Below are 14,740 nucleotides of genomic sequence, written 5' to 3'. Positions count from 1 at the left end.
GCCTAGAAAACAATCCTCACACCAATGAGGCATATTTTGGAATGGCAGATTCTGCCCTCCTTCACCCTCTTACAGCTTTTTTTGACTGGGCCTGACAGCTACATTGACAAGAGACAGGTCAGCAGAAGAAAAGCACACCAATTTATTTAATATTAATACATGACACCCAAGACTTCATAAAGAATGAAGACCCAGAGAAATGGCAACACTTCCTTGCCCTCATATTAGGTTGAACAAAGTGGAAAAGTGATGAAACTGGGGGGAGATGAGATGATGAGTATCGTTTGAACAAATAAAGTTTGTGAAGAATTCTCTCAGCCTCAACTTCTCATCCCTGATGATAAATATGTTGCTTTCCTCCTGATATAGGAAACACGTCTTACAGGAATTTCATCTCCTGCCTTTAAAGAAAAAAAGGAAGATGAGTGTTTTTCTCATATTTGCTGTCTTTCAAATGCCTTTAACTCAAAATCGTCCCTATGCCAGAGTGATTTTGGCATATGTGGTGTGTTATGAACTCCTTCGGATTCAGTGGGTCTGAAGTGGGGCTCAGAATATGCGGAACAGGCATAGAATAGTGCTAGCTGAATGGAATCAAAAGTTAACTATGCATCATTAGTTTTCTCTAAAATATCCTACAAGCCAGGACAATGATATATATGACTATCCCATTTTTAAAATTCCAAATATGTTTTCCAGAATTATCTCAGTTAATCTCTTAAACATCAAATTACTGAGGACAGAGATGTATGAATTGGATCCTTTGAGTCTCTATGAAGATTTTTATAAAACAAATGATTTATGTTCCTTCATTGAGCATTGTTCTATAAACAGTGTTTTATGATGTCAAAGTAATGATGCAAGGAGGCTTTTGGACTGAGGTGGTTTTTACCCTTTCCTTGCCTACCAAATGAAACCAAACCCTACGTGGAGAATTTCCTGTAAATGCCTCAAGAGTAAGAAAAACAACCCAATCACAAACAGGCAGTCAGGGTTTCCCAAATGGTACAACCACTTAAGCCACAGCCAATCAAATGGTTTCCTTGTTTTGCATCTTCTCCTTGCCTTCAGGTCCTATCTGGGAAGTGCTCCTAACCTCTAAGCCTTTGGTGCTGCCCAATACAAATTGATTTTTTGCTCAAATGAGTTCTCAAATATTTCAAAGAGAAAAAGCTTAAAATTTTTTTGTTTCTGAAATTGAACACTCCTCCTCCCTCCCCGTGTCTTCTGGATCACAATAAAAATCTTTCATTTGATCAGAAAGCATCACAGAATCAAGTCAATGCTGCCTGAAAAGGATTAGTCGCCACCTTGTGGATAAGAAAATCACCACATCCAAAAATAATCTGCCATTTTATGCACAAACTAATGATGTGAAACCTCCAGCATGGTTCAAACTATCAAACAGTTATTTGTAAACCCCCTGTTAAAAACGAGACAGCAGACCCCAAATGAGTCGCTTATGCTAAGCCCCACTTCACCCAACTGAGACTGACCGTTTCGGCTCTCCTGAAAAAGAACCGTAAGCCAGTCCATCAGGAATAGCCTAGTCAGGCAAGTCATCTGCCTGGTTGCCCCTTGCCATCCTGGCCCCTGAAGGAAGGTGACCTTGCCACAACCAATCTTCTCTTTGCTGGTATAACTTTCTTGTCCGGTCCCTTCTGCTTGTAAAGGTTCCATTTTGTGCAGCCCCTCCCTCACAGCTCCTTTCTGCCTGCTAGGCTGGATGCTGTCAATCCATTAATCACAGGATAAAGCCAACAGGATTTAAATTTACTCAGTGAACTTGTTTTTTAACACCCCCCAAATTATTCTTTTTAAACTGCTACTGTCTGGCAGACCCAAAAGAGGGCACCTCATTGTCAGAGTGAATTTAGAAAGAGGACCAAAAAGGTTTTCAGAATGTTTACAGCAGTAGCTGCTCACAATTGCTATTTCCTAACCTGGGGACCCCCTCAAAAGACACACGGCTCGTTTCTGGACATGTACATTAAAATGCAATTTACTTCTAACGTATTAATTTTATTGAATTTCCATCTGTGTCCCTAACCACCCTTGGGGATAATAAGAGGGACTCAGGAAAGGTGCAGCCAGGAATCTTCCTCAGATGCGTCTAGTCCTGTTGTCATGTCTGCTGCTCAGAATTAAGAAAGTAATTGGGACAGAATTTCCCCCTCAGCAGATTTCTGAACTAATCACGGAGAACGAAGACAAACTCTGAAATAGAACTGCATAAAAAGTAAACCAAAACCATACCAGAAAAATCCACATAGTGTTTTCCCGATGTTCAATTGATCTCAAGGAAGGAAAAAGCCCGGATTCACAAAAACCTTTGTGTATTGTTTTATTATATACAAAACCAAGCATATAATAATTACATAGCAAATAACAAACATGCTGCATTTTGAATGGTGCTCTGTACATGTTCATGAATAAATAATAAATACTGCTTATTACCTTGAAATACAGTACCAAGAAATTTAATTTTTGTTTTACTACTCTTGTAAATGAGCACAAAGGAAAGAGGAAATAGGTGATATTTAAACATGAATGGTAGAAATTCTTCTCTCTGGAAACTAACCAAATAGGCCCAAGAACCACTACACAGGAGTGATACCCTCTCCCCCCATCTTTTTTGTCATAGGTTGCCAATCCCATGCTATCCCAGTTAAGTTACAAACTTTCAGTTTGTAGTTGTTAAGGAGAAATAGTCCCAACCTAAACAATTGTAGCTAATATTGATATATTTTTGTAGTTCACTTTTGCAGTTTTTACAACTTTTCCCCCTGATTCCAAGCCTGCAACAATTCTTAGCACTTTTTCTAAACTTTGGAGTTGTTTCTTTTTTTGCTACCATTGTATTGGTTTCTTTAATTGATTTAAATGCAACATGTATGTAAACAACTGCACAGAAATGACAGGCACTACTTAGGAATACAGTGACTCATGTCACAAGATTCCATGGCTTCGATCTCATGGACTGAATGAGTTCATGACTCAACTCTGTAATGTGGTCTGCTCAAGTGGCAAGATTTTTATCTGCAGCATTTAGTGCATTAAAATGTGCACACCAGAAATCATAGAAGTGTGCTTCTGCTCTGTAATGAACCTACATTCCTTAGGAGCTCTGAGCCAATCACAATTACCAACCAGAGGCAAAAAAGTAAACAAGCAAAGCCACTTTTTCAGGCTTTTCAAACTGTCCTAACGTGACATTATAACTATGCTTCCGAATTAAGCAACCAAGTCAAAGAGCAAGGAACAAATGTAACATCCGAGATGTGAACTCAACATTTCTTAATCAGCTCAGACATACATGAGGCCAGGAAAGGTGAATCATGTCACCGTCCAGATCTGCTGCACAGGTGTGCTACTGCGAGAGGCAGCAGCTCAGCAGAAACCCTGGGTTTCTATTAGGATTAATATCAGGATCATATACGTGTGTGTAACATGCTTACAGAGATTTATTGGCCCTGAAACTTCATACAGAGTTGAATGAACATCTAGCAGAAAAAGAAATCATGAGTGGGGTGTAGACAGGACTCGCCTATCAGTGCTCATAGAAGCAGGGCCCTTGAAGGACATGTAGGGGAATGCTCAGGAACCACAGGAAGGAAAAGTTATCAATAACACTATGTTTTCAAAATACCATACTTACACTGAGTACAAATGTTACAGTATAATTGTGAACCACAGAACTGATGCTGGCCAGATATACATCTTTTGTTCATTTATAAAAAGGCCTTAATCTTAAAAAAAGATCTTAATCTTACTGTAACCAGTGCTTTCTCCAGTAGGGCAGTGTGAGGAAGAAAGAATATAAGAGGGAATCGGGAAATAAAGTCTTAAAAGAAAAGGACTACCATCAACATTTTTGTTGTTTAATACAATTAAGATCAGATTTTCATATGGCATCTTAATATTCAATTTTGGCCTATTATTTTAATTATGTATAAATGCATCCTGTCTTTATGGTAACTTAAACAATGACTTGGATGACACTGAATTGCTGGGTGAAAAGTCTGCCAGTTGGTAAATATTTTCAAATGAAATGTGCCAAGTTTTTCATTTGCCCCAAAGATTAAAAACAAACATATATATAAAGAAAACTAGAAGAATTGTTTGAAGGAATAAAATCAGCTATAGTCATTAAAACATACTGTACATCAAGAATTGTCAACCAAAGGTTTTAAAGATTTCTACAATAATATCAAGAGCAATCTCCTCATACAACCATAGGGACAAGTAGATGTGACTTCAGTTCAGTTCAGTTGCTCAGTTGTGTCCAACTCTTTGCGACCCCATGGACTGCAGCACACCAGGCTTCCCTGTCCATCACCAACTCCCGGAGCTTGCTCAAACTCATGTCCATCGAGTCAGTGATGCCATCCAACCATCTCATTCTCTGTCATCCCCTTCTCCTCCTGCCTTCTATCTTTGTGACTTAACAGCAATTAAATAAGAAGCATTTAGGAAGCTCAGGAAGCCACAGGGCCATGTAAGGATGTGAAGACATTCATTCAGTAACTTTAGTCATGCTCCCCCCATGAGATTATAAAGCAAAATTATAAAGTCCCGCTCTTGCAAATGAGGACAGATTATCATTTTACAACAGAGAGGGGCCAGGTCCCAAATCAGGAATGTAATAAGGGTTCCACTCAAAGTGGTTCCGTGTGTATGTCTGATTATAGGCCCTGCGTTTGCAAACTCTAAATAGTGGTTTACCCTTTAAAAAGAGGTAAAAAGGTTTACCTCTTCAGAGACGCCACCTGCCAGGAATTCCAGGTGTCAACATTTCATTCTTCCTCCCACCACTTGCTAACAACCACGCTTAGACCCACCAACCTCCACTGGGATGAAGTCTGCATGCTGACAGAATACAAAAAATTGACTTCACACCACTTCTAAAAGGCCTTCTTAAAAACAAAACAAAACCCATGTTAGGGAAAGCGCATGAAAGCCCTAGATTCTACTGTCTCCCAAGAGCAGGAAACTTAGTGATAAATGACTTTGCTCAAAATAGATGCTGTTGAGGAAGGGCCCAAGCTTCCCCTGGGTGAAACAGCCAGAACTTTTGTTTGAATCCTTTAGGGCCAGGGCGCAGAGAGCCCTGTCTCAGATACTCAGGATTCTCTACTGTTTGAAGCCATACCCACTAACTCACATATGCTGTGGCTGAGATTTCAGAAGTGGAGTTCACTCAAGTCCCTCTAGAGAGCAGTGGTTTTATTTCTTTCTGTGGCACAGACTTTGGCTGATGTTTACCTCAAGTTTGCCTAAGATTGTCAACACAAAGTATGATTACCTAAAGACTTCTTTTTTTGAAAACAACCCTGTGTGGCCGGGGTGGAGGTGAGGGTGGGTGAACTGTCCACCCCTTCAGTAAACCTGAAGTCTCTTACAATTCACTGGAGGGGAACTTTTGGAAGAGCTTTAATACTGAGTCATCTGCAGGTTCTTCCAACTCATCATCTCAGTTATTTCTTGAATTTGTACGTATTTTGCTTTCCTCCATTCGTTTTGAGCTTTTTCTCGCTGGATATTGTGGCATGAGCACAGTTACTCACGTTTCCCTTCTTCTTAAGACCTATGTGTGCTGGTGCCCGGGCAGCCCTGCAGCCATCTGCGGGATCCAGGATCATGGCTGGCGGCCGGGATGCACGGAGGTTCCCATTGCTCTCGATCTTGGGGCCACCGTCCCCACAGGATAAGTCCCAGGGCTGCAGCCTGGGGCTCTTGTTGGATTTCTTTTTCTTCTTCTCTGTCTGCACCTCCAGGGTTTGCTTCTGAGAATATAATCGGCTACTGCTCAGCACATCAAGAGGTCTGGGGGAAGCCTCACCAGTGTAACAGAATGGATGGACTTCCTTGCAGAGCGTGTCTTTCTTTCGTGAAGGGCCTGACTTCAGAGGCCCTTCCTGGTGAGGCCTGGACAGAGCGCTGGGCATCAGCTTGCTTCTCCCAGGGCTCTTCAGGGCCCCCGAGGTCCCAGGGGCAGTGGGAGGCCTCCCTTTGGCCACCTTGCCTTTCTCGCACTGGATGGTCTGGATTTGCAGCCACTCGAGCTGGACGAGCCTGTCGATGTACTTGCCCAGGAGCCCCCCGGTTTTGGGCACAGCCTCTGTCCTGCGCTCGGAGTGCAGGAGCATGGCCATGTCCCGCAGGTCCCAGGAGTTGCATGGGGGTGGGAGGAAGTCGGGGTAACAGTATTCAGGCCAGGTGGGGCCCTGCCCTAGGTGCAGATCGAAGTGAACCGGGTCAATCTCTTCCGCTCGAAGGTGAAGATCAGGAGGCGTGAGGGGGGATGGGGGGATGGCGATCCTTTCTGAATCAGAGAGGTCACTGGCACTGTCCTCCTCCTCCGCATCTTCTTTGATGATTTTCATGGACTCAAAGTCCAGAAACAGCTTATTCCCTGAGAGCCCGTGATACCTGGGGCCGAGGCGGCTCCTTTCGGGGTTTCCTTCTGGGGAAATGCTTTCCTTCAGCTTATCCTCAGTTGGTTGGGGGACACCTCCTCTGAGACTGCTTTTCAGCTGGGAGGAAATGTGGGGGACTTGGGGTTTACTCTGTCTTTTTCTGGAATTCTTGGGATGTTGTACTTTAGTCCGAGATGGGCCTGCATTCATATTGCTGCGAGAAATACAATTGCAATTCTTAGTCCATGTGACACAAACTGGCCTTCTGATGATTTTAAGAAAGTAATCAAAAGAAGCCTCTAGTTGTACACTTCAGGTATGACAACAGGTTAGAATATGTGAGGCCTCTAAACTCGCAAATTACAGGACAGTTTTCCACCTGATACTCTATTTAGGAAATAATATTAATATAAAGCAGGTGCCAGAAGTAAATGCATGGATTCATTTTGCATCAAATATTAGCTTTTAAGAAAAACACTAACATTTCATAAAGTACTTATATTATCATCTTAAACCCATTGTGTGTACTTTGAAAAATATCTCTTGCAGAACACTCAGTCTGTTGTTAATGATGAGCAATGTTTAATAACACAAACAAGTAAAATCCACACCTTTCTTTTATATGCCTAGTTTAAATTAAATGTAGACAGGATGTAAAATACACCTTTTACAGAACTTAATTGCTGGTTGGTGGTAACTCTGAGCCAGCAAATATCCTAAGGAAAACTGCAGCATATACAACCTACACCTTAAGCCAAAATCTTATGAAAGTGTCAGAATATCTCCAAATAGAAAACACACTAGGGAAAACAGTGTTTAGACGGATAGGAATAAAATCACACAATGCCTTATAACACAATATAAATTTTTTAAAAGGCTTAAATGCTACTTTTTTTCTTTAAAATTTTATCATTTTTAAAAATTGAAGTATAGTTGATTTTCACTGCTGTGTTAGTTTTTGGTGCACAACCAGGTGATTCAGTTATACACACATATACATTCTTTATTTTTAAATATTCTTTTCCACTATGGTTTATCCTGAGATATTTTTGAACACAGCTCCCCATGCTCTGCAGTAGGGCCTTGTTAATACTGCCCTTTGAATGGTGGGGAGGCAGATCTCATGAGTACTGTACACATTACTAGCAGGGCAACTGATTCTTCCTCTAATTTATTTCTGAGGTAGCATCTCATATCAGAGGTGAAAATATTTTCTTTTCAACTTATTTACCAAGAACAGTGCACTTTACCAAGATGAATAATACTCAGCAACATCAGTCTGGTGTGGTTTAAAAAAAAAAAAAAAAGATGGTAAACATGCTTTGTGGAAATGTCAGAGGTTCATTTGCTGGAGGTCTCCACCATAATAAGCGATTACTTGAAAATGTGCCACCTCTTAATAAACATGGAGGAGGTTAAATCATTGCCAGCAGCATAACATGTGTTCAATAAATGTTGAAAAAAATGAAGAAATGGATAAAGTTATTGCCATGATTTAGAACTCATAACCAACATTGTTAAAACTTTTCTTTACCTCTAGCTGTCTATGTGCATCCATAAAAGTTATTACTAGTATCCTTTTTATAGAAAAGGAAACAAACATAGAAAGATGATTACCCAAAATTGTGGATTCTTCTAACAGTGCAAGAATTATGACCTCCTAGAATTTTTACCAAATGCTGCTGCTGCTGCTGCTGCTAAGTCGCTTCAGTCGTGTCCGACTCTGTGCGACCCCATAGACAGCAGCCCACCAGGCTCCCCCGTCCCTGAGATTCTCCAGGCAAGAACACTGGAGTGGGTTGCCATTTCCTTCTCCACCAGTTCTATGCTGCTGCTGCTGCTGATGGTGCTGGGTCGCTCCAGTCGTGTCCGACTCTGTGTGACCCCAGAGACGGCAGCCCACCAGGAGCCTCTGTCTCTGGGATTCTCCAAGCAAGAACACTGGAGTGGGTTGCCATTTCCTTCTCCAATGCATGAAAGTGAAAAGTAAAAGCGAAGTCGCTCAGTTGTGTCCAACTCTTAGCGACCCCATGGACTGCAGCCCACCAGGCTCCCCCATCCACAGGACTTTCCAGGCAAGAGTACTGGAGTGGGGCGCCAAACTAGTAATGTTTAAAACCATTTCTGTCAGACAAGAAATATAGTGTATATACTTAGGTCTACAGACATATTTTTCTCCCAACCACACATATCAATCTGGAGAACTGAGCTACTGCTCCCTTCGCAAGATAAAGTAATTACATGAAAAACTATTTACCTGGTTTTCTGATAAGATTCATTTACCCTATTCCCTTTCTTGAAACAGTCACATGGCTGATCATCATTTAGGGTTGGATAGACTGTCTAAAAAGAAAGACATACAGTTAATAAATACCCTAAACACACACACACACACAAGAAACGTGAAAAACCAGAACAAATCTAAATGAGATTTTACTTAAGTTTACATTACCTTTTCTGTAGTGCTCGAAATATTCTTGCTCAATCTGTTGGAAGATGCCGACAGCAGGGGAAGTGACTTCTTTCCTCCTCTAATATTCGGGCAGGGTGCCTTACCACCGGAACTAGAAGCAACAGAACAGTGTTGGTAAGTACCAACTGCAAACACCCTATCACCCTTATCATGTTGCTTTTCATTTTTTTGTTCTTAAATATTCAAATTGTATAAAAAGTTTCAATGGGGGAATATTGCCTTCTATTTATGGTTTAATCTATTTTTGTTTTTCACAGTGGGTATTAGATACAAGATCACACTACTATAAATGGATTTCATCTCTCTCCCCGTACACACACACACATACACCTGCATGCACACACACACACACAATCTCCTTGGAAATAATTTGTTGAGGACATCTGTGGGACTAATTAAGTTTGGCTGTTACTCCAAAGTTCCTGTGTCCATTCTCATTCATTCCTTCCTTCCACAAATAGAGTGCCTAGAAAACGGCAGGGTTAGATACCTATCCTACTCTCATGGAGTTTGAACTCTATTGGAAAGGCCCCCTTTCAGGCCTCCTGCCTTCACTATCACATCAGTCCATGAAAAATTTATCAGTATAATACATATCACGCAGTGTTCTCTCTCTGTGACATTTTGTTGACTGGTACCACCCAAGGCTGCTTCTCCCCTCTTGAGTGGCCTACTAAAAGTGCCCCATTCGAATGTGAATCTTCTTTCTTCCATAAAATCCCCTGCCTCTGAAAAACTGGAAGAGTTGGGATTATACATTTTTATTTCCTTCCTAAAACTCTGCTCTGTTATTTTTCAAAATAAGCATGTATGCCATTTTGGTCCGTGTAAGTATGATGAGAAGGAAAATCACATGCAGACCCTTACAATGAATGAATGAGACCATAATCAACCGCTCGATTTGTTTCAGATGTAGAAAACGTTCTTCACCAACCCCCTTCTTTAGTCTGGTTTTCCTGTTGCATTGTCCCTCTGGATTGTACAAGAACACTCTAGAACTCTCTAGAAAGTGCACTCCCATCTTTTCCACTTCATTTCACCTGGCAAGCTTTATACCCTGGGCTGTGCTGTTTTCTGGACAAAGTTACTGAGAGAGAAGAGGTGACAGCCTGCAGGGTCCCTAAGGATGCAGAAAGCAAGCTCTGGTTTCCCTGAAGGTTCGGGAACAAAGCTAAAAGTCTAGATTCTGCCTACAAAAACGGGTCCCAAGCGCCAGAGGCTGCTTAAGGGCAGCCTTATCATTTGTCACAGGGTCTTAACACTTGTTCTCATATCTTCCTCTCCTCCGGTTTGGAGCCTCTCTGGAGACAGCAATAGCAGCAGCGCCGCCCCATCCCCACCCCCCAGGGACAGGGCCAGCGGTCCCCGCGGCAAAGCATTGTGGGTGATGCGGGGACACGACGCTTCGCGTCTACGCAGCCAGGCTCCCACGGTCTGGCCTAGGGTCCGTGTTGCAACGCAAACGTCCAGAGAGCTGGCTACCCTCGAGGCTTAAAATGAGCCGGGGACCGGCTCCTGGGCAGGCCGAGTGGCGCGCCCCTCCCCCGCCCGCATTAGCCCAGAAATCCGGTGACCGCAGCGTGCACGCTCCGGGTCCTCCGCGCGAGCAGACGCCCATCTGGGACCGATCCGCGCGCCGGCCGGCCGGACGCAGACAGACACTGACCAGACCTGTTTCGCGGCCGCGGAGGACACGTGACGCGGGGCCGGGCGGGAAGCAGACGGCTGCGATGGGCGGCGGGAGTCCGCGCCGGCCGCGTCACGAGGGGCGGGGCGGAGGCTCGCCGGGAAGTTGCTCCGACAAGTCGCGGCCGGGTGAGTAACGCGCGGCCGGGAAGGGGCCACTGGGCGGGGCCGCTGGGCGGACACCGCCTTCCCCGCACCCGGAGGAAACCCAAGGCCGCCGCCGCCGCACCCTGCGCTCCGCTGCGGCCTCGAGGAGCGTCCGCGCGAGCAAGCGTTTGTCCTGGAAACCAGCTTTTTTTTTTTTTCCTGCCCAAAGCAGAAAACCAGGGGGAGGACTCGAGGGACCAGGTGGCGGACGTGGGGAGCGCGCAGGCGGCCCGCTGCGTCCTCTGCAGGCGGCGGTTCCAGCGGACCCTCCCCAGGGTCGCTGAGCACGTCCCGGGACACCAAAGGAGCGGACGCAGGGTCGGGAGGGAGGCCGCCCTTAGGTTCCGCCTCCTCATCTCTCGACAGTCGGCCGGGCCATGTCCGGAGGCCCGGGCTCGGCGGTCCTCCCCGCCACCGTTGGGTTCCGGAAGCCCGCTCCGCGGAGCCTCAGCTGCCTCTCTGACCTGGACGGCGGCGCGGCCCTGGAGCCGCGGCCCTGCCGGCCCCCGGGGAGTCCGGGCAGCGCGCCGCCGCCGCCGCCCGCGCCGTCCGGCTGCGACCCCCACCTACGGCCCATCATCCTGCGGCGGGCGCGCTCGCTGCCCAGCTCACCGGAGCGCCGCCAGAAGGGCGCGGGCGCTCCGGGCGCTGCGTGCCGACCCGGCTGCAGCCGGCAGCACCGCGTGCGCTTCGCTGACGCGCTGGGCCTGGAGCTGGCGCAGGTCAAGGTGTTTAATGCGGGCGACGACCCGTCCGTGCCGCTGCACGTGCTGTCGCGACTCGCCATCAACTCGGACCTGTGCTGCAGCAGCCAGGACCTGGAGTTCACTCTGCAATGCCTTGTGCCCGACTTCCCGCCGCCCGTCGAGGCCCCGGACTTCGGCGAGCGCCTGGGGCGCCAGCTCGTGTGCCTGGAGCGCGTCACTTGCTCGGACCTGGGCATCAGCGGCACGGTGCGCGTGCGCAACGTGGCCTTCGAGAAGCAGGTGGCGGTGCGCTACACCTTCTCGGACTGGCGCAGCGCGCACGAAGTGGCGGCGCGGTGGCGCGGGCCGGCAGGCTCCGGGGGCTCCGAGGACGTCTTCGCCTTCGGCTTCCCGGTGCCGCCCTTCCTGCTGGAGCTCGGCTCCCGCGTGCACTTCGCGCTGCGCTACCGTGTTGCCGGAGCCGAGCACTGGGACAACAACGACGGCCGCGACTACAGTCTCACGTGCCGCAACCACGCACTGCACATGCCGCGCGGGGAGTGCGAGGAGAGCTGGATCCACTTTATCTGACCTTCCTGGTGGGGCTCGCGCGTCTGGGAGGTGGCCCTGCCTCACACCCGACCCCCAAGCCGGGGCCGTCGGACCTCGCTTCCCGCAGCTGCAAGGTGTGCTCGCTGTGGCCCGCCTATGCTGTCTTTTACTTGAAACGTCTGGCTCACTTGGTCTAAACCGTGGCCTCCAATGCCAGAAGGCTGGGCTGTGTCATGTGCTGGGTGGGGTGCTGGGTGAGTAGATGCACCAGGGAGTTGGCCCTATGAAGAAGGCCCAGGCAGGTGGTTTTGGAAAGGCCTGCACCCTGCGCTGGGAAAGCCTGTGGCTTTTGCATGTGTCCTGATCGCGTCTCTGTGAATATAGCTCTTATTTATCATCACTGCGATGTTGAAACCTTTTACCCTTAGCCGGTGCCTTCTTGGGAACATTCTGAATTCAATAAGCTAAAAAAAAAAGTCATTCTTGTGTTTGTGCCCACTGTAAACCGAATGTATATGCTGTGACCCCCATCATGGTCCCTTGAAGCATTCCTGCCCTGCGACAAGGAAAACCTGAAGTCATATTTGCATGCCAATGTCTGTAGGCTTCTAACAGCCGGGAAACTATTAATAGGCCAAGAAATTGATGCCTCTTCGGTCATCATACAGTCATTCCTGGGAGTTCAGGCTGCCCCATTAGGCTGTGTGTCTCCTCCATCAGCAACTGCCAAGAAGGAAAACACTTAGAACTTTTAGTTTGCAAAACAGCCCCTTCTGCAGTGTTTCTTTGCACTTTATGTATTTTATTGTACATGTTTGATAATTGTGTATCTGCACTTTATCAGGCCACTGTTTAGGTTTGAGCTACCTAAGTATTTAAAGAAATTCTGCCTTAAGTTATTTCAGTTTTCAGGCAACTCTGTGGAATTTGGGCAACAATGCCCTTTGCAGTTACCTTTTTGACAGTTATGGTGACTCTCTTGATGTCTTTTTAAATGTCCAGGGTTCCAGCAGTTATCATTCAGAAGTCACATTATCAAGTGGAACTAGCAGGTATTTTCAGCAACAACAAGACTGGAGGAAAAACAATACACGAATATTTATACATTTTAATTGTTTTAAGCTGTATTTGTATATGCCTGGTTTTATCAACTAACCTGCCAACTTTCATCTTTGTGCCTTCAGATAGATAACTTTGTAACCTTGTCTGGACTTGTTTTCCAATTTTAAAATGTTAAATGCTTTTTTTTTTTAACTTTCCAACCAAGAATTCAAGGCCATTGTCTCCTGCAGAGTGCCACAACAACTTAAAACTCTCAGCAAGGGGCTATTTCTCTTGGTGCTGGTGGTGGTCTGACAGCAGGTGCTAACACAGAGGTGTGAAAACCCAGCTAAGGTGGACGTGGTCTCCAACTTGGGAAGCTGGTTTCCAAGAGCTGAAGCCAGTGTGATAAATCTTGTGATAGCTGTCACCAGTGAATTAACTCTAAATATTTGAATGCTTGTTACCGTTTGTCAAATAAGTATGCAAAGGATGCATTTTGCCTTTTAACCAATTTTTTTTTATAATGGCAACTTCAGTGTTTTAAAAAAATCCAGCAACAAGGATGGCTTTCTTTGGTACTGGTCTAAGAATATGGAACTCTGATTTAAAACATTGTGACTGAATTGAACAATCACTGGCGGTTAGCACTATGTACCCCCATTGACATGCAAGAGGCAAAGAAGCCTGGTCGCATTTCCAAGCCCATGAGGGCCTCGGCCACTATGCCCTGGATCCTAGCCCAGTATGCAAAGCAGTTGTCCAGGGTGTTCAAATATGAGCAAGAGCTGGCAAATATATTGCTATGTAAAGGCACGTGGAGAATCTTATAATCTGGGTAAAGGTCATTTGCCCAAAAAGGTGTGGTCACAGAGTATGTAGTAAATGTTATATCTTCAATATTAAGAGAACCTCCATGTGCCTTTGAATTAAAAACTTTAAAGCTTAAATATACCTGCCTAGTTAATAAAGAAGCTTTGGGACAGCTTAAGGAGATTTTCAGGCCTGAAAACACAGTGACATAGCCTGGATATTCAAGTTTTGTTGTAACCTGTGCAGTTGTTGGGTCTCTCCAAACATATTTTAATTCCTGCCATTTAAGATGACTTCACCTAAGCCTCACTATTAAAGTATATGTGCACAAGTTGTTGAAGTGTGTTTTTCTTGTGGCCTGATTAGTGTGAAACAAGGCTTTAGAAATGTGTTGATTAAGACATTTCGCATGTCTTATCCTTCCTAGAATGCTGTCACATTTAGTATCTTGCCAATATAAATAAATGCATTTTATGATGGCACCTGGGCTTCAGCAGCACAGTCGTGTATGTCTTTGAGAAACTGAGATGCATCCTTTTATGCCAGGTCAGTATTACATACGAAGAAAGCTCTAGGAAAACACAGGGGATGGAATAGTTATTGTACTTCATCTTACTGCTTGTTGAAGCCCATGGAGGAATAACTACTGTGTATCTTCACCACCCCCAGCCATGGTGACTGTCACTCAATTACAGAGCTTTGAACACAGGGAAAGGAAACCAACTTATGTCTTCTCTTATTTGCTGGCCTACAATGGTGCTGTATTTGATGCCATTTAATCCTGAAAACTGCACTACCTGGTAGATCAGTTCAGTTCAGTCACTGAGTCGTGTCCGACTCTCCAACCCCATGAATCCCAGCAAGGCAGGCCTCCCTGTCCATCACCAACTCCCGGATATACCTGGTAGATAATAGCCCCATTT

At 45.5% G+C, this 14,740-nt stretch overlaps 2 protein-coding genes across 4 annotated transcripts; one reads left to right on the top strand and one right to left on the bottom strand.

Moving 5' to 3' along the window:
- Nucleotides 1–2,327: 2,327 nt before the first annotated feature.
- FAM217B (family with sequence similarity 217 member B) lies at nucleotides 2,328–10,675 on the bottom strand. 3 transcript variants are annotated; one of them, XM_006059080.3, is made up of 4 exons: nucleotides 10,564–10,675; nucleotides 8,872–8,983; nucleotides 8,677–8,762; nucleotides 2,328–6,633 (listed from the first exon to the last, which is right to left on the bottom strand). In XM_006059080.3, the coding sequence occupies exon 4, from the start codon at nucleotides 6,627–6,629 to the stop codon at nucleotides 5,478–5,480; it is 1,152 nt and encodes a 383-aa protein (XP_006059142.1). In that variant the 5' UTR covers nucleotides 6,630–6,633; nucleotides 8,677–8,762; nucleotides 8,872–8,983; nucleotides 10,564–10,675; the 3' UTR covers nucleotides 2,328–5,477. The 3 variants fall into 3 exon arrangements, with proteins under 3 accessions (XP_006059142.1, XP_006059143.1, XP_025119575.1); XM_006059081.3 differs by having other exon boundaries at nucleotides 10,559–10,662; XM_025263790.2 differs by lacking the exon at nucleotides 10,564–10,675 and adding an exon at nucleotides 9,760–10,415.
- A 6-nt stretch (nucleotides 10,676–10,681) lies between these two features.
- On the top strand, nucleotides 10,682–14,148 carry PPP1R3D (protein phosphatase 1 regulatory subunit 3D). The gene has a single exon (XM_025263791.2). The coding sequence runs from the start codon at nucleotides 11,103–11,105 to the stop codon at nucleotides 12,000–12,002; it is 900 nt and encodes a 299-aa protein (XP_025119576.1). The 5' UTR covers nucleotides 10,682–11,102; the 3' UTR covers nucleotides 12,003–14,148.
- The last annotated feature ends 592 nt before the right edge of the window (nucleotides 14,149–14,740 follow it).

Source organism: Bubalus bubalis, chromosome 14, assembly GCF_019923935.1.
Source record: "Bubalus bubalis isolate 160015118507 breed Murrah chromosome 14, NDDB_SH_1, whole genome shotgun sequence".
Lineage (NCBI taxonomy): Eukaryota > Metazoa > Chordata > Mammalia > Artiodactyla > Bovidae > Bubalus > Bubalus bubalis.
Note: the sequence above shows the minus strand (reverse complement) of the source record. Positions and strands in the feature narration are given on the sequence as shown.